Raw genomic sequence first — 19237 nt, forward strand, 5'->3', positions numbered from 1 at the left:
GTAAACAATGAAAATAGCTGAGTGGTACCGTTTAAAAGTCATTGAGTGTAAAAAAAAATCCAATTGTTGAGCGCAAACGTCTACTTTCAATAGTGGAGATGCAGCCATTTAAATCGTTGAGTGGCAGCCTATGAATAGCAAACCCCACTTCACCGGCAAAGATAAACTGCCGCACGATATGGATAAGTTAGGCTATCGTTGGGCATAGTTTGTGAACACCGGCTACACGATAATTATTCATTGGTATACAGTATCTATAAGTTATCGAAGCGCTCTATGCACATTATTAGTTCATTGTGCATTTGTCCAACCCGTTATGAATAGACCTAAATCGTAAAAACAAGCCATAGCTCATTGTTGAAAAAGCCCCATAAAAAATTAACCGCGAAGAACTTCGAACAATGGTGCAAAGATGTCTCCTACCCGTGGACACACGGACGCAAGGAGGATCCATCATAACCCACACCCTCCCCCTCACACTCACCTACTACTGCCAACATGAACAAACTACTACGAATACTAATACTGATACTGATACTGATACTGTTACTGCTGACATGGACATCGACTCAAAAAGGACTCGAAAACACTGTTGGGTTCCCCTTTTATGAACACCATTTTTATATACCAATTCCCAAAATCGCTGGGAACACGTCTTTATATGTCAGTTGTAAGTTAGAAACACGTTCATTTATTTTTTTTGTCGACCGGAAGACGTCATTGGAATACGTCTACATACGTCAATGTGTGTTGGGAGTACGTAAAGTATTGGTTCAAAGCACATCAAACATAAGTTAGAAATAAGTTTCGCGCAAAAAAGACATTACCGCGACGTGTTTCGACTTAGAGTAGCTTATAAGTAGCCTTTGTGGACGTGTGTAAGCATCCGCATATCGTGTGTACAACTTGTCCCCATCGCATGCGGAACGTGTGTCATACGCCAAGTACGTCGTAAAATTTTGAACATGTTTAAAATTTCTTGACGTACTCTACTTACTACGACGTATGATAGCGTACTTTAGTGTTCTACTCACATATACCAAACTTACTCATACCGTATTTGACGTGCCCCAACGTTTTAGACACATTTTTCTTAGGTCGGCATACGCTGGCAAGATCGCCAAGGTGTGACTGCGATGTTGACACTTCCATTTCTACGGCAGTTATGATTCGAATCGTTGTGCGTCAGCCTTTTAATAGGCTACGTCACGACATCGTCGGCGATGCGTGCAACGCGCTATGCCTAAGTTAGACTATCGTTGGGCATAGGTTGTGTAGGCCGACAACAGGTTCAGCATTCGTTGGTATAAGTTATCTTTATAAACGTTCTGTGTCCGTTACTAAGGCGTTATACATAAGACCAAGTCGCTATGAATACGTCCGAATCTTTAAAAAAAAACATCAAAAGTTCAACGTAAGCCAGCGTTTTACATACATTTTAATACGTTGCCATCGCTGGCTAAAACGTCAAGGTGTGACTGGGCCTTAAGCTTCAGGTCCAGTGGTCCTATTTTTCTTCAAGAAGCAGGACACAAAGATGAACGACTTCCAGTCAAATTTACGAAAGGCGTTTAGTAAGCGTCTTGTTAAAAACATGCCTAACCCTTAAACACTTGCAAAAACAATGTTGTACGCACACAGCTAATCACCCATCCAGATAGCAATTTACGAAGGGAGATAAACAGCCATTCGGTTTGTGCGTCTGAACGGCCGATTAGTTGTGCATGCGTAAGTTATGATCCAATGCGTTTTAAACATTTATTTTGTTCAGCACACCATATAAGAGGTTACCTAACCAATTCACTGAAATGACTCCGCATTGGCCTCGCGTGCCTAAATTTTTAGTTTGTGTGTTCCAACAAAGGCAACATGTTGGGAAAGAAAAGAGGGGACAGTTTTGCATTGAAGCAACGAATGGGTTTAATCGATAATTCACTGTCCGTCCGTCTGTCTGTTCCCAGGTACCGCAAAACCGGCTGAACCGATCGCAACCATTTTTTGGGTGTGTAATCCTGGGACCCCTTGGAATAAAATAGGCATAAATATAATAACATGACCCCCTTGATGGCTCCCGTAGGGGCAGGTGCTTCTAGTGGCTTTAATCGAAGTAATCAAGGTTCACCAAGGAACAATCCAAGACAGGAGAAGCCAGACAAATTTGATATTGGCATTGAAGATTCTTAATGCACGTTGGCAAACTGCCCTATTCCTATTCTCTTCTGCCTCCTCTTGAGCTAATCCAAGCACTCCTAACACATCCATATTCACCATCCTATGTAAACTACCAATTATAAGCCATGCAATGCTTGCTTCAAGGCCTTAAACACACTCTTAAACATGCCCTCGCCGACGTGTAGAAGTTTATTTGTTTTTAAATGCTTGTGATTAGGTTTTGATCTGCATTTGATAATCACTCTTCCCTGATTGGTGATGGTGATCATCACATTATTAGCAATTCTACACGCATCTAAGTCTTAAACACCTTTCGTAAATTCAGCCCTTAATGCCTCCCTTCGGGAACCATAAAAAAACAACATGCCTTTCACGCTGTGAGGCACATAGGGCTGCTGAGGAAATTTAATTTGGTTTTGGAGTACAGTCCTGGATGTGTCGCTACTCTGATGCAGGATACTCGAATGAGTTATTACCCCAGTAAAGTGGTACTCATTTTGCCGACCTCAGAAGGATGACAAGCTTGGTCAATTCACCTGGTGTTATTTCAACGGAACAACAGTGGCTCAAACTCAGGTCCCTAAGATCTTAAGCCAGCCACCTCAACCGTTAAGCCAACAACAGTCTACGGGAACCATAATGAGGTCATTAAAGTAAAGCAATAATAGAAAAGGACACATTACACTCTCTTGGGGCACGCCAGTTTTGTCACCTGCAATATTTACCGTGGAGTCATTTGCAGTGAGGAGGAGCACATATCAGAAAATTAGTTGACCAGGCACCACCATGTCTTGATGGGGGAAGGCATGAAGAAGCAATTTTATGTATGTGCATTTTTATTGTACAATTTTTTTTTTTTAACAAAGACTGATATTTAATCAATTGAATGCATAAAACAGGTTCATTGAAATGCAATACTTCTGGAAGATACATCAATGGGCCAGTGATAGCTAAAGAGTATATCATCGAGTGAAATATAAATGGAGGAATTTATAAAAAAAAAACAAAAAAACAATATCTCTTAGTTTCAGAAATTCATTTCGTTGAAATAAGAGTAATAGATTGTGTGTTGTTTTACAAGCCTTTTGGCTATGGGGATGACTGGCACGATGACAAGTCAATGTTTTGAGCACCAATACAATAAAATCATAGCTCAAGGGTTTCATTCTTCATTTAACCAAAATATAAAAGAATTCAACCATGAGGGAACGTCAAATTTGATCGGAACTTTTGTTTCTACTTATAGGTAAGCTTTACGTGTATCACAAAAATTAAAATTACATTATGGATAGATGGAACCAAATGCAATACCCTCTCCTCTGGCGAGGGTAAAAATTTAAAACGACATTATTTTTCAGGGTAGTGAATGAGTTTTGGACACGCACTTGGGAGTGGAAGCTTTCATATTCCTTCAGTGTATAAATGGTTTTGTATAGGTATGTAGCCAGTGCAGGAGTCAATAATACTAGCCTTGCTCATCTAAAACTTACTTCTGCCAAGTGTTCTTTAATACATATGTCCTTTAGAGCAGTGGTTCCCAACCTGTGGTACACGAGGGCCTTCCAGGTGGTTCGCAAGCACTTTCGGGCTCAACCTTTAAAAAAATTGAAGAAAAAAAAAGAAAAAAAAAAGACAGATGGGGCTCCGTCTATGCTCGGTCGAAAGTCAGGGTTTCAAGCCCATGTGAAAGCTGTGTCACCAAATGCCACCAGTGTCCATTGTTTCATCCACAGATTCGCCCTTAGCACTAAGGTACTCCCTCCGAATTTGTTATCATGCTTGAACCGATTAATCAAAATAGTTAATTTCGTCAAAACATCCGCCCTGAATACTCGGCTGTTCAAACTGCTCTGTGAAGATCTCGGCTCCGACCACACCTGTCTCCTCTACCACACAGAGGTTCGCTGGCTCTCCCGGGGGAATACGACGAGGTGTCTCTTTGAACTGAGGGATGAACTCCTCGTATTCTTCATGGAGAAAGAACACGATTTTCAAAAAGATCTGGAGGACGAGGAGTGTATCTCAAGGTTGGCCTACCTGTCGGACATTTTTGGGGTCTTCAAACACTTAAACCTGTCGTTCCAAGGGCCCAACTGCACTGTCTCAGACTTCATCTCGAAGCTGGGAGCGTTTGTCCAGAAGTTGGACCTCTGGATCAAGAACGTGGAGAGCAAACGCTACAGAATGTTTGAACTCCTGACTACCCTTGAGAGCGAGCCCAATGATGAATTTTCCCAAGAAATCGTCCGTCACGTCTAATTGCTCAAGACTGAGTTGATGCATTACTTCCCAGACATTACATGTTGTGCCTGCGTCACCAATCCGTTTTCCGCTGAACCAGGCGATCTGCCTGTCGGGACCGGGGAACAAGAGGAGCTCATAGATATCCAGGCTGACGAGACAGCAAAGACGAAGCACAAGGAATGCTCTCCTATGAACTTCTGGATGACCATGGCCTCCTCGTACCCGACACTAGCCCGTCACGCTGTTCCCCAGCTCCTGATTTTCCCCTCTACATGGGAGTGCGAGCAGGGGTTCTCAGCCATGATGACCATCAAGTCAAAGAGCCGGAACCGTCTTGCTGCGCCCGGGCATGATTTCCGATGTGCTGTGAGCAAAGTTATACCCTGCATCGACCAGCTGGTGGAGAAGAAACAGATGCAGCCCTCGCATTACATTTTGTTCTTTGTTGACAGTTAGTTCATTTGTGTGACCTCCTTGTGAATAAATTGATATCTTATCGAATTGAGTTTTTCTGGAACCAGGTGGTACGCGGCAACGGTATGGAACCTCCAAGTGGCACTCGATCAGAAAAAGGTTGGAAACCACTGCTTTAGAGACAGTGGCACTATGGTGTGCAGCCAATTGTTTGTGAATTTTGATCGGCCCGATGTTTTTGTTGACCAGAAATTTTACAATTATATGCCATTCTACTATTTTGTCATCTCACTCCCCATCATCTTGTCAGAAAAAGGATTAACGGAGCAAACATTATTATGGCTATTGGTTACCCACACCCGAGACAAATTCCCTCAAAAAATAATGAATCCATAAACAGTACCCACTTTTTATAAACACAAGTACAGGTAAAATTTGAATCACCCTTGTAAGTTGGTAAAAACAAAAAACAAAAACGATTTGACTGTCTTAACACAAAGGGTGAAAACAAAACTGCTGAACACTCTTGTCTGGCTACGCTTAAGTTCTTGCTTGGCTGCAAAACACAATGGTTGGATTGCATTGTTATGGTGCAAGACAACAATCCCCATCCCCCTCATCTTGAAAAGGGCAACTGATGTTCTCTTTTTACTTAATTGCTATTTATGAAACAGAAACTGCAAAGACTGCAATCTTATCTGCTCACTTCAGGACATTGTCTGGTTTAAAATAGAAACTGGGGGGAAATGCATGTTTCACATAGACAATGGAAAGTGCACAAAGCAAGCAAACAAAGACTGTTTAAGGAAAATCAGTTGACCTTGTGCATACATTTTCCAAAGTCTTGCCAATTAAATGCCCGAATCGAAAGTCATGATTAAACTCATTCTTCACATTAAAAAAAACGTCCAAAGCTATCTTCATCATCCATGCTCGGCAATCTGGGAAAAGAGAGGATGACAACCCATTAAGGTGTACACACCAAGAGTTGAGCAGTGGAGAGCAGAAAAGTGCAGTAAGAAGAATAAGAAAAGCAATGGAAGAGCAAAGGAATGGGATTATTGCAGGGAATATATAACATAAAAATTTGAACAAGGTGAAATACTAAAGCTTACCTCCTTTTCCACAAGTTGTTTTTTACAAAGGAATATTTCTACTTGTTCCTAAATGGCAACAAAAACAAGGCAAGAAACATGACAGTGAAACTGAAGTCCACACTGCGACCACATAATGCAGAGTGGAACTTAATTTTAACTTCAGTTCTTTTTTTTTTAGGACAAGGAAATTGAAAAAAACATCACATATTGGACTAATCAAGCCAGTATAAGGGATATGAATCTGGGATCCCAAGATAATGAGTCTTGTATCTGGAAAGCAGAATCCAAAATACATGGGAGTGACTGGCAATTCTCCTGTAAACCCGACAAAATCAATCACCCCAAAAATAAGTTGGGGGGGGGGGGGTAAAGCAAAAAGGTGACAATCTCCTGAGCCCCAAATCGTAGCTTTCCAAACTTACATTCTTGCCAGTAAACGTTGTACAATTAAATGTCACCTAATCTTGTAATCTTGCAATCTCACTGAATTCAAGTTTCGAATTATTATTTGATTCTAAGCTTAGTCTATGATGTCTGTTATAAAATTAATACTAAGCACCACCATCTTGTCTCCAAGTTTAGCATAAAAATGGTTATTTATTTATTTATTTGCACGATTGACGGTCCGATCTGACTGAAACTTGCCAGGAATATTGACGGGGCCCCGCGGATGTGCTTTTCAAGGTTTGATATTAATCGGACGAGTGGTTCCCAAGTTACGGCCATTTATCTGTCGACCAATGACAGGACAACACAATTCTTCTTTGTTTGATATGACGTCACAATTGACGCTGGGGACCTGAGTATGTTTCCCAAGTTATGGCCATTTATGATACGGTTGGTCCAATCTAATTTAAATAATGCCCCAATCCAGTCGTCGTTTACGCACCTATGGGCCCGCCCCTATGGGCCCGTACTAGTAATTATAATCATAATAATAACAAAACTACAGCGCAGTGGAAGGACTGGCTGATCTTTGAGAAACATAATGGGAGCCTTCAAAATCCACAGCGAAGACTGTCGTGAGTCGTCCGGCACAACCGCGTGTGGGATCTTGTAAAGATCGACACTTTCATGAATGGTGCAACAAATATAAATAGGTTTGCTGCCGATTGGCACAAAAAGGTGTGCACCATAAAGCTGCTTATTAGTAAGTAAGATTCAGTTTTGTTTTTTTTTGACATACATGTCTTTAACATGACTTCAAATCAGCTCTGGCCTCATTGTTCATGTGACTCAAGGTTATTTGACAAATTGTGAAATAAAAAAGAAATAATACAAATCGAGATGCTCGTAAAAATGATTAACATCAGATCATCTTATTGGACACTGAGGTGTGACAGCAGGTGAATGCTCGTTTCATAACTAATTTCAAAATTATTTTCCGAATTACGCCTTTTTAGTCTCCCAAGTTATATAACATCATGATGATGATGATGATGATGATGATGATGATGATGATGATGGTGATGATGATGATGATGATGATGATTGATGACTGACTGGTATTTATTAATGTGGTGTGGTATGGCTGTAACTGCACCATCAATCATCATATATTTTGATTACATGTGTGCAAAAGCGCTTAATTGTGACATTGTATGCAAAAATGTACAAAACAACAAAAAAAAAGGTTAACAATAAAAAGTAGCTCCCATAAACATTTTTACAGATTTGTTGTTGTTTTTTGGGGGGATGGGGAGGGGGAGGTAAAGGACTTCAAAAGAGCCTGACAAAAAAAAAATAATTTTGAGCCGTGCCAGAAAGGACCACCAAAAAAGACGGGAAAAATATAGAACAGTGATTTTGCAAGTAATGCAGAGAACCATTCAAAGGCATTCGTAATAAGATTATTTGACATCACCACAAGCAGAATCAGTTTCAGATGTCACTGTTCTGCCAGTTTCTGCTGCTCGAGTCCACCTCCCCCCACCCCACTTTCCCCAAATCACCACGACCTATGTTTTTTTCAACCACTATATCTTGAAGGGGTAGGAAGATATAATATATTACCACCTGCAGGTTACTTACCCTGTCTCCAAATCGCTGCAATTTGTAAACTTCATCAGTGTACTTTCTGAGCAATTCTTTCAAGTAATTTTGATATTCTGTAAAGTAGTCAAGCAGGACTATGTGGTTTTTCTATCACAATTTATAAAGTCAAAATCATCAAGAAGAATTAAGCAAAAAACAATCAATGAAAAACTCCACTGAAGAAAAAACAGTTTCCAAACTCAAAAGTCATATAAGGCAATGCCATGATAATTTTGCTACCCATTGTTGGTATCAATATGGTAGCTTGGTGCATAATGTGATAAAACAAGCCAGTGAATTAAATGTTTTATTTCACGAATTTATCAATCTACCTTTTGCTGCAGAAAGAGTAGTCATATCTAGTTTGGCATCAAATTAAAAACATTTTGTATTACAGTACATGGGTTTGAATCCTGACCCAGCTATAAACTGTAATCCTGACGTTTCACAAGCAGGGCGAGTCATCAATGTCTGTGTCGTCCCTCGGATGGATGTAAAACTGGGTGTCTTGTCTCCCAGCATTAATTGGTGGACTTTCTGATCCCGCAGTGTCCTTCGTGAAGAGTAGACGAGCTATTGATGGCATCCTGGCCAAATTAAATATTCATGCACACTCAGTGAAGAATCTTGCATCGGGTTGGTGACCCGTCCAGGATTGTAACCCGAGCCAAAAAAATGCTTGGCAGAATGGATGCTCGAAAGCAGTGTTTCTCAACCGGGGTTCTCCGGAACCCTAGGGTTCCGCAAGAGGTCGCTAGGGCTTCCGCGAGAAACAGTAATAAATAGGCTAATGTATTTTTGAGTAGTTTTTGTTGGATTTAATATTCGTAATTTTACTATACACGTACGGCATATTGTTGGAAACTCCTTGGTTATTATAATAGAGGCTTCAACCTCTTATATTATTTACAATTATAACAACCATAGGGAATGTATTTAACGATGTCGATATGGCGCCAGTGTGAAACCGCCCTCACTGGTTAGTGGACGTCCTGTAGGCGGCGGATTCGTGTATCATTGAGTGACTGACTCAAGTACGGGATGCATGCACGGTGTCCATCTATCTTATCTGTGCTTCCTAGCGCGAAGTGTCTGTCTGTGTCTCTGTCTCTGTCTCTGTCTCTGTCTCTGTCTCTGTCTCTGTCTCTCTCTCTCTCTCTCTCTCTCTCTCTCTCTCTCTCTCTCTTTCTCTTTCTCTCTCTCTCTCTCTCTCTCTCTCTCTCTCTCCCTCTCTCTCTCTCTCTCTCTCTCTCTCTCTCTCTCTCTCTCTCTCTCTCTCTCTCTCTCTCTCTCTCTCTCTCTCTCTCTCTCTCTCCCTCTCCCTCTCCCTCTCCCTCTCCCTCTCCCTCTCCCTCTCCCTCTCCCTCTCCCTCTCCCTCTCCCTCTCTCTCTCTCGCTCTCTCTCGCTCTCTCTCTCTCTCGGTTAGTTCTTCTGTTTACCTTTATTGCTTCAGCTTTATTTGTTTAAGTTTTGTTGATCAAGTTACATGAGGTGTGTTTTTTTTTTGATTTAAAAAAGTTTTTTTTTTGTGGATTAAAACCTCGGTGTGAGGTCTCATAAACGAGCAGTATGTTTTTTTTTTTCATTGCCAATAAATTTGACAAAAAGGGGGTCATTTTTTCCTTAAACCAGGTATCCGAAAAAAAATATATTATATTCACCACGTGAACTACGATAAAAAATATAAAAGAGCTAGATATTAATAATGGTATATAATAATTTTTATGTGCAGGGGTTCCCTGAGACATGAAAACTATTTCAAGGGTTGAAACAAGGGTAAAGAGGTTGAGAAACGCTGCTCTAAAGAGTGTGATGATGATCATGATGATGACGACGATGATGATGATGATGATGATGATGATGATGGTGAAGAAGAAGAAGAAACAACACAAGTGTGATCTCTAGGTGCAAATTGCTCATTATGTGGATTCATCAAAGTACAGTTAAATATGGAGGAATACTCCAGGGTTAAGTATAGAGAATGACTATATACACAACCACTACTTTTTTTTCCTTATTTTTTGTTACAAAGTCTATGTTCATGGAAGAGTGAGGTGACAATCGTGGAAGGGCATGATGGTGATAGAAAAAGAAAATGACAGGTAGAAATTGAGGATGATCTGAGGAGGTAGTGTTACGCCCAAGAATCTCAGAAAGCCAGGAAGTGCGGTGGCCTTGTATTCCACTGGGAAAAGTTTACACTTTCACACTGCAGTTAGGTCGGTGGTCTTTCTGTCTTCAACTCCCTCCTTTCTGGTCTTGCAACCTCTGCATGTGTCAGGTCAGGCCAGATTAGATCTGTGACTTGCTATTTACACTTTCACACTGCAGTTAGGTTGGTGGTCTTTCTGTCTTCAACTCCCTCCTTTCTGGTCTTGCAACCTCTGCATGTGTCAGGTCAGGTCAGATTAGATCTGTGACTTGCTATTTACACTTTCACACTGCAGTTAGGTTGGTGGTCTTTCTGTCTTCAACTCCCTCCTTTCTGGTCTTGCAACCTCTGCATGTGTCAGGTCAGGTCAGATTAGATCTGTGACTTGCTACAAGTACCATGTAAACCTGTACTAACCTGTCCCATGTTCGGGTTGTCGGTGACTAAACCATCTCCCCCACCAAGTTTCTTGGTGAGGAGGGTGTATGATATGGATACCCAGCAGGATGAAGAACAAAATCTGTCAAATGGTGGAGGAGCTCCTTCTGAGCCAACGGCCATCCATATGTAGTGCCCAGCTGTCTCTGCGAACGTCCTCTTGCATTTGAATTACATTTTATTAGGAGGTTGGTGACAGGATTTGCACTCCGGCCACCGTAAAACCCTTCATTCCGCAAAACATTCCAAAAGCAAAAATAAATCTAAAAGCCTACTCCGTGGGAGTACCTCCTGTGCAGCTGCCCTTCGCAGGGCAGATCACCGGATGACGGGATTGGGGCAAAGCCTTCAGTACCCTGAATCTTTGATGATAGGAGGGAAAGCACAGGGTAACTTTCCCAGGCCAGATTGCGGTAGTGTGTGTTGGGGAGATGCTGAGGTGTAGTCCACCACACGGCAGTCTCTTTGGGTTAACCTGAGGTGGTCCCCCTTCAGGTGGGCGATGGAATGTCCTATCCCGAAGAGAGAATGATCACCTGTCTCTGTTATTATCTGAGCTCAAGCATTTGTACATCAGTATTGCAGCACTCTCTGAGGTTCGGAGACTGGATTGCGGCGAGATAATGGCAGGTGTTTACACTTACTATTGGTCTCGTCACTCTGATGGTTATCATGCCCAAGGAGTTGCTGTAGCTATATCCAATAAGATAACTCCCATGATAATTGAAGATACACTGGTCAAGGAGTGTATTATGAGACTAAGGATTCGTCACTCCTTGGGTGTCATTTCCCTGGTGTCAGTATATGCTCCGACTGAGGCAAGTGATCTCACTGTGAAGGAGGCATTCTGTGCTACGCTTGAGTCTGTGGTTGATCAGTGCCCCAGATGAGATACTCTTCTCATCTTTGGGGATTTCAGTGCATTGACTGGCACTGATAGGATGGTTACGAAACATGTGTTGGTCCCCATGGGTTTGGAACTGTGAACCAGTAAAGCACTAAGTTCATTGACTTTGCAAGAAGTTGTGCACTTAGGGTGGCAGGTGCATGGTTTCAGCGCTGACAGGCTCAACGCTGGACTTGGTATTCCAACGCTGGTGATGTGGCAAAGGAGATTGACCATGGGCTCATTGATGATCACTGGGGGATGATCCAGAACTGCTTGGTCTACCGGAGTGCCTCAGTTCCTCAATACTGACCACAGACTTGTTGTAGCAACTCCGAAGTTTCAGCTTCAATCCAGGAGAATGGTACCATCCCAGCCTAGACTGGATGTTGGCAAGCGCAAGGATGAGAGGGTATCTGAGGAGTTTGCAAACAGGCTGAGTGGAGATTTGGGGGGTCTGTGTGCTTTGGAGGATCCTGAAGAGTTGTGGAGTGCCTTGAAGACCACCGTGCTTGATGTTGCCGGAACATGTCTTGGAACTCACCGTAGGGCGAAGAAGAATTTTGTCTCTCAAGTGACACTCGATACCATTGACTAGTGTAGCAGGGCCACGCTGAATGGCAGAGCTGAGCTGTTCAGGAAGCTGAGGTGTAAAACTGAATGTGCACGAAGGGTGGACAAGGAGGCCTATGTACGAGGAACCTGTGAGGGGGTAGGGCATCACCTGTGGTCAAGTGATTCTCGTCCTGCTTACAGGGGAATTCGTGCTTGCATTCCTCCAAGCGCATCCCTCGGTGTACTGCAGTTAGAGCAGAGTGTGGTGGGCTCTTGACAGAGGAATCCGAAGTGAAGGCCCGCTGGGCCGGTTACTTTGAGCGGCTGCACCATGCTGATCCACGAGCTATCGAGTTGGATGTCACTGATGTTGCAATCGCGATTGTAGACCCTCCAATCAACTGTGGTCCACCTTCGTTTGTGGAAACACAGGCTGCGGTGAACTGGTTGAAATGGGGTAATGCTCCTGGGATCTGTGGCATCCATGCTGAACTTCTCAAGGATGGTGGAAATACTGCACTTGTGTCGTTGCATGCAGTTCTGTGCTCTGCCTGGAACACAAGCATCATCTCAACCAACTGGAAGAGGGGCCTTGTTGTTCCTCTCTGGAAAGGGAAGGTCATCACCAAGAATGCAACAACTACCGAGGGGTGATGCTGCTCTCAGTGCTGGGCAAGGTCTTTGCTTGGATAATTCTTGATCAAGTTCGCCACCATCTGCTTGAGCACCAGCATCCAGAGCAGTCAGGCTTTACACCAAAGAGGTCAATGATTGACCGTATCCTTGCTCTTCGGGTCCTCACCGAATGCAGACGAGAGTTTTGGCAAGGGCTGCTTGCAGCCAATGTTGATCTCTGGAAAGCGTTTCATTCTATGAATCGGGATGACCTCTGATAGGATTCTTCGTCTTCATGGGGTGCCACCAAAACTGATCAATCTGATGTCTGAACTATACTCTGGGACTGAGAGTGCTGTGAGATGTGGTGGTACCATCTCTGACTTATTTCCAGTTGTTACTGGAGTTCGTCAGGGGTGTGTACTGCCCCCCACACTTTTCAGCACTTGTATGGACTGGATTCTAAGGAGGATGTCAGAGAGATCAAGCTGCCGTGCATCGTTTGGGAATGTCAAGATCTCGGACCTTGATTTCGCAGATGATGCAGTCATCTTTGCGAAGACTTTAGATATCCTTTTGGGGGCCCTCGAGGTGCCGAATGAGGAGTCGGAGCCACTGGGATTACGGATTTCCTGGGTCAAAACAAAGATCCAGGCTTTCCATGACATCTTGGATGCTGCTATCCTGGCTGTACCTGTTTGTGGTGAGAATGTTGAGGTCATGGAGAGATTCACTTTCCTTGGCAGTAATATTCATGTCTCTGCTGGCTGTGAGCCAAAGTTCATCAGACGTCTGGGTCGGGACTGGGGAGTCATGGATTCACTGGATCATGGGTGTGGCGCTGCAGGTACCTGTGCAGGACAAAAGTCTGAGTCTTCAGGTCCTTGATGCTTCCAGTCTTGTTCTCTGGATGTGAGACTTGGACACTGACCAAGGATCTGAGATGGATACTGAATTCCTTTGGTACCAGGTCTCTTCTGAGAATCCTTGGCTATTGCTGGTCGGACTTTGTGTCGAGCAAGGTTGCTGAGAAAGACTCAAATGAGATTTGTTCCCTGCATAGTCCGTGAGTGCCAGCTGCGGCTGTTTGGACATGTGACTCATTTTCCTGACGCTGATGCTGCTCAGCAGATTCTCTCAGTGAGGGAGCCGAGGAGACGAATGGGCCGACCACGTACCTCGTGGTTGCAGCAGGTTGATCAGCATCTCAAGATGGGGATGGGCCAGGCATCTGCCTGGGGGACGGCCAGACAGAGGCCCCTGGAGTACCGAGGGAAAGTGGATGCACTGCTCCGGCGCATGCTCCCACACTTGACCTGACCTGAACCTCTGCCCTTTCCATGCCTCGTCTACCCCAGGTTTCTGCAGGGTGCACACAATCCGCCAGTAACCCCCTTCTGGTAAAACTCCCAAAATTCAGACTCACTGCTCACCTCCACTCATTCATTCCTTTTTTTCCCCCACCACAACTATGATCTTTACTCCCCCATTAACCCTGTCCAAGCTCACTTCTTTCCAAGTTTCCAATTGTTCCTTCCACTTCTGTGAGTTAAATTTTATGGCTGTATCCATCTTGTTCACCTGCGTGCCTCCCGTTGTCCTCATTCTTCACCACATCCCTTATTTCCCCAAGTCTGCCTCAAGCCTCCTGTTGATGTTGTTACTTCAGGTTGATGTTACAATACATGCATGGAATGTTGATGTCCCAACCCCCTCTTTCAAATGGTCTTTTCGTTCTGTTACATAATTATCCCTTCTGTGTTCGAGCTCTTCCACGAGCCTCGACACTTTTCAAAAAAGAAGCAGAGGAGAGTGCAAGACTGTGGCAAATGCCCAATATAAGTCCAGAGAGACAAGCCTGACCTCATTCTTGCATTATTAGCCCCCACTGAAATTAGTCCGAAACGGGGGCTAATGCATTTTGGCCTCGATTTTCGTGTGCGTGTGACCGCAACCATATCTCGGACATGTATGGAACGATTGCATTCGTACTTGGCAAAAAGACAACAAATGACGGTGTACATACGCACATCACTGTTTCAAGATCAGATCCAAGATGGCCGACTGGCACCGATTTTAGTTGGAAAAAACCCCGATGTTGAACACATCCTCAATCATTTCTCGGACATGCATTTACCGATATTGTTCAAACTTGGCACACACATAAATAATGATGACTTACATATGCACATAATTTCTTCTTGAGATCAGATCCAAAATGGCCGACTGGTGGCCATTTTGTTACTTAGATGTGTTCCCAACCATCCCCCCCCCCCCCCCACTGTATTTTGCGATCTGATCAAAAATGGCCTACTGGAAGACTGGTGGCCATTTTAGTTGTACATAAATAAGGGGTAGCTCTTTAACTCCACACAGCAAAAGTACGACAACAATGGGGAGCGATGACAATTTACGTCTTTTCTACTTGTTCTTATTGGCTTACTTGCAACAAAATATGTAGCCAAGTCAGTGGGGATGACAATAGACTATTTGATTGTTTATCTCTGTTGCGTGCCCATTGTCAGCAAGAGCATTTTGATGTGCACAGTGCCTACAAAAAGTATTCACACCCTTTTTTTTTGTAAACGTAATCGAGGCTCGTATGAGAGCTAACACACAACACACAACAAGGGGGCAGGAGAGGGAAGGACAAAACAGTAAGGAACAGAGACATTAGGAGATCTGTGGAAGGGAGAGGGATGGGCCACGGAGCACGGGGTATTAATACAAGATGGACACACAGGGACTTTCATGACCTTACACGACAGGGAACTTTCAGGAAGGAAGGCAGAGAATTTGTAGGAGGTGGGTTTGGCGTGGATGCACGGGGCAGGAGAGAAGATCATGGTTTTGGATGAGGGAAGATAAAAGGTGGTGGTGAACAGCTGTTTTGAAGACCTGGAGGGAAGAATGGGATTGAAGAGAGTGTGGGAATTTATTCCAAAGGTGGGAAAAAAGAGAAACGAAAGAGTGAAGATGAGCAGTGATTTGTGATTTTGGTAGTTTTACCAGAGGGGGGTTGCTGGTGGATCTTGAGCACCCTGTGGAAATATGTGAGTGGGGGGGGGATCACAGGCAGAGCAGGTGGGGTGAGACCGGAGAGGATATGGTGTTAGACATAACGACCACTGACCTGCCTGTGGTGAGAGAGTGAGAAGCCCAAAGACTCAGCCTCACCACAGGAGATACCAATGATCCTAAATGCCTTGGTTTCCACAACGTGAAGCCGAGAAAGGTGAGAGGCAGGCGCACCTGCCCAAAGAGGAGAGCAGTACTCCATCAGACTGCGGACGAAAGTATTTCTTGTGGTCAGGAGCTTAGGTGGGCCGAGGAAGGACTTTGTACGACAGAGCATGCCCAGTCGGCGACTGGCTTTGGAGGTCAGGTTGGAAATGTGGCTTTCCCAGGAAGATCATGGCAGATCAAGAGACTCAGAAGCTTGAATGAAAGGACTTCTTCCAGAGGATTGTTGAGAAACTATATGGGGTGGGGGATGGGGGGGGGTTCCAAACGGTCCTTTTTGAGAGACATAGTGAGAGTGTGAGATTTGTCAGGATTGAAAGACATGTTCCACATGTTGGAGCAGTTTGTGATTTTATCCTGGTCTGAGGGATGACATGGTACAGCAGAGGGTGGAATCATTAGCAAAGAGATAGAGGATTTTCCAGAGAGTCGGAGAGATCATGGATGAAAACCAGAAAAAGAACAGGGCCCAGAATGCTGCCTTGAGGAACTCCAGCCTGGACAGGAAGAGGGGATGAGAGGATGGCCCAATCAGGGCCACATGTTGACTGTGACAGGAGAGGAAGTCTGCGAGCCATGAATGGAGATGGCCTTGGATACCATAGGAAGAGAGTTTGGTGAGCAGGGCAGGGTGTCAGACCGTGTCAAAAGCATGTGATATGTCAAGGGATATGGCTCTGATTTCATGTCTGGCATTGAGGACCTCCATCCATTGTTAGGAGAGCAGAAGCAGCATATCCAGGGTAGAGTGACCTGGTCTGAAACCAAATTGATGATATCAAGCCATTTGAGAAGGGGAAGGATTTAATGTCTGAAGCGATGATAAATTCAATGGCCTTGCTGATGATTGGGAGAAGGCTGATTGGTCTGTAATTGCAGGGATCTGTTTTTGCACCTTTGTTATGCAAAGCAGTAATGTTTGCTGATTTCAAAGCAGATGGCAGATGACCTTGAATAAATGAGAGGGTGAATAGAACAGAGAGAGGGTGAGCAAGAGCGGAGGAGCAGGTTTTTAGGACACGTGGGCTGATGTCGTCTGGAACGGTTACAGAATCTGAGTCGAGGTTTGACAGCAAGCTCTCCACCTTGTCAGAAGAAAAGGACACAGAGTCCAGTGACAGCTGGGTGCGACTGGGTAAGGTGGGTACAGAAAGCGATGAATTTCGGACACAAGATTTAGATGCAAACATGGAGTTTGGGCATTCAGCCTTTTCACGTGCAGTGTCAGCAGTGCGGTCATTTGAAGTAAGGGAGGGGATGGAGGGGGAACATACACCAGAAACAGATTTGATTAGACACCACCAGGATTTTGAGGAGGGAGAGAAGTTTGAGAGTTCAGACATGAGATTAAAAAGATGTTGTATTCTAGCTCTCCTGAAGGAAGACAGACACTTTATGTCTGGACATTATACACTTTATGTCCGAGCTTTATGGAAGGAACTGAGATTACCCTCAGTTGGGTTTGCTTTCCATGACGCAAAGGCAACTTGTTTCAAGACAACTGCCTCGCCACAAGCTTTAGTGAACCAATGGCGGGAGGAAGGGTAGGACGACTGAAGATGAGAGGGGATAAATCTGAGCATGAGAGAAAGTAAGTTTCTTTGAAGGAATTTTAGGGATGAGTTGATGTTGCAGAAAGTAGTGGTGGGAGACCAGTCTCGAAGTTTGATGGCTGCTTGAAGACCCTGCTCGTCAGCCTGAGTGAAATGCCAGACTCAACGGCACTGAGGTGGTTCTCTAACAACAGCCAGAGAGATGTCTATTTTGACAAGCATGTGGTCAGAAGAACCGATTGGAGCAGATGAATAACAGCAGATATTTTCAGGGAAATTTGTCAAAATCAGATCCAGAAGAGATGGAGTACCGTTGGTTGAGATCCAGGTCAGGAGGTTGACCGATTGAGTCAGTCCCAATGAGTCACAGAAGTCTTTTGCTGAAGTTCCATGACAGGTGAGAGGTACCTACACCCATCCAACTGGTATGATGACTGCTTGGCCACTCTACCATAACGCATAGATTTGTGAAGTGCTGCAGAGACTGTTGTCACTTTGGCAGGTTCTCCCATCTCAGCCAAGGAACTCTATAGTTCTGTCAGAATGGTCATTGAGTTCTTGGTCACCTCCCTGTCCAAGGTCCTTCTTGCCCGGTTGGTCAGTTTGGTCGGACAGCCAGCTCTACGAAGAGTCTGGGTAGTCAATATTCTTTGCATTTCTGAATGAAGGAGTTCACTGTGCTTGGGAACTTTCAAACCTCTAGAAATGGTTTTGTACCCTTCCCCAGATCTATGCCTCCTCACAATTCTATCTCGGAGTTCAACAGTTCCTTGGACTTCATGGTTGAGTTTATGCTCTGACATGCACTGTTAACTGTTGGACGTTATCTGTATAGAAAGGTGTGTTTCTTTCTAAATCATGTCCAATTAATTGAATTAGCCACAGGTGGACTCCAATCAAGTTGTAGAAACATCTCAAGGATGATCAAAGGAAAATGGATGCACGTGAGCTCAATTTGGAGTGTCATAGCAAAGGGGTTGCAATACTTATTGACGCAAGATATTTCAGCTTTTCATTTTTAATTAATTTGTAAACATTTCTAAAAAACAAAAAATTCCACTTTGACATGATGGGGTATTTTGTGTAGATCAGTGACAAAAATGAAATAAAATTTAATCCATTTCAAATTCAGGTTGCAACACAACAAAATGTGAAAAAGTCAAGGGGTGGGAATACTTTTTGAAGGCACTGAAGATGTGAAGAGTCAGATCATGTTCTTTGTGAAGACCTTTCAGGTTACTTTTCCAAAGCAGAGAGATTCTCCTTGATGAACTTAAACAACACCATTGGTCACAGATCCATGAGTTGTCCAAAGTTCGATATACAGTATGTCATTGATTATAATCCCATGCTATTTCTCCATATAACAAAGGTAGTGTTATGTCTTTAGAGTGTGGCCAGGCTGTTTTCGGGATTGTGACATTGCACATCAATTAAATGTACACCTAGTCATTCTTCATCAATAATAACATGATTAAATACCAACAAATACTACCCTTTGTTTCGCTGACGGCAATACTAAGAGTGGAGGAAGAGAGAAAGAAGGAGGGAGAGAGAGAGCGGGGGGAGGGAGAGAGGAGTAGAAGAGAGAAAGAGAGGGGTGGGGGAGAGGGAGAGAAAGAGGGGGAGGGAGAGAGTGAGAGTGGGAGGGGTAGAGAAAGGTAGAGGGGTGGGAGAGAGAGGAGGGGGAGGAGGGGTGGGGGAGCAAGGAATGGTGGGGGAGCGAGCAAAGGGAGGGGGTGGACGAGGAAGGGGGTGAGCTCAGTAAGGGGGTAGGAAGGGGGGGAAGGGGGAAGAGCAAAGCCTCACCACATGTCACTATACACTCCAGGA

The 19237-nt window shown here is 44.0% G+C and overlaps 1 protein-coding gene across 3 annotated transcripts in view; it reads right to left on the minus strand.

Moving 5' to 3' along the window:
• Window positions 1–2990: 2990 nt before the first annotated feature.
• The window catches only part of LOC147032883 (coiled-coil and C2 domain-containing protein 1A-like), a 121993-nt gene continuing 105746 nt past the window's right edge, over window positions 2991–19237 (minus strand). For all 3 annotated transcript variants that reach the window (XM_085870843.1, XM_085870842.1, XM_085870844.1), the window contains exons 15-17: window positions 7959–8035; window positions 5946–5993; window positions 2991–5771 (exon numbers count right to left, since the gene is read on the minus strand). In XM_085870843.1, coding sequence (XP_085726969.1) covers window positions 5754–5771; window positions 5946–5993; window positions 7959–8035 — 143 coding nt within the window. In that variant the 3' untranslated portion in view covers window positions 2991–5753. The remainder of the gene's footprint in view (window positions 5772–5945; window positions 5994–7958; window positions 8036–19237) is intronic.

Source organism: Eptatretus burgeri, chromosome 2 (assembly GCF_056783735.1).
Source record: "Eptatretus burgeri isolate ZD-2024b chromosome 2, Ebu_testis_v1, whole genome shotgun sequence".
In the NCBI taxonomy this organism is placed as follows: domain Eukaryota; kingdom Metazoa; phylum Chordata; class Myxini; order Myxiniformes; family Myxinidae; genus Eptatretus; species Eptatretus burgeri.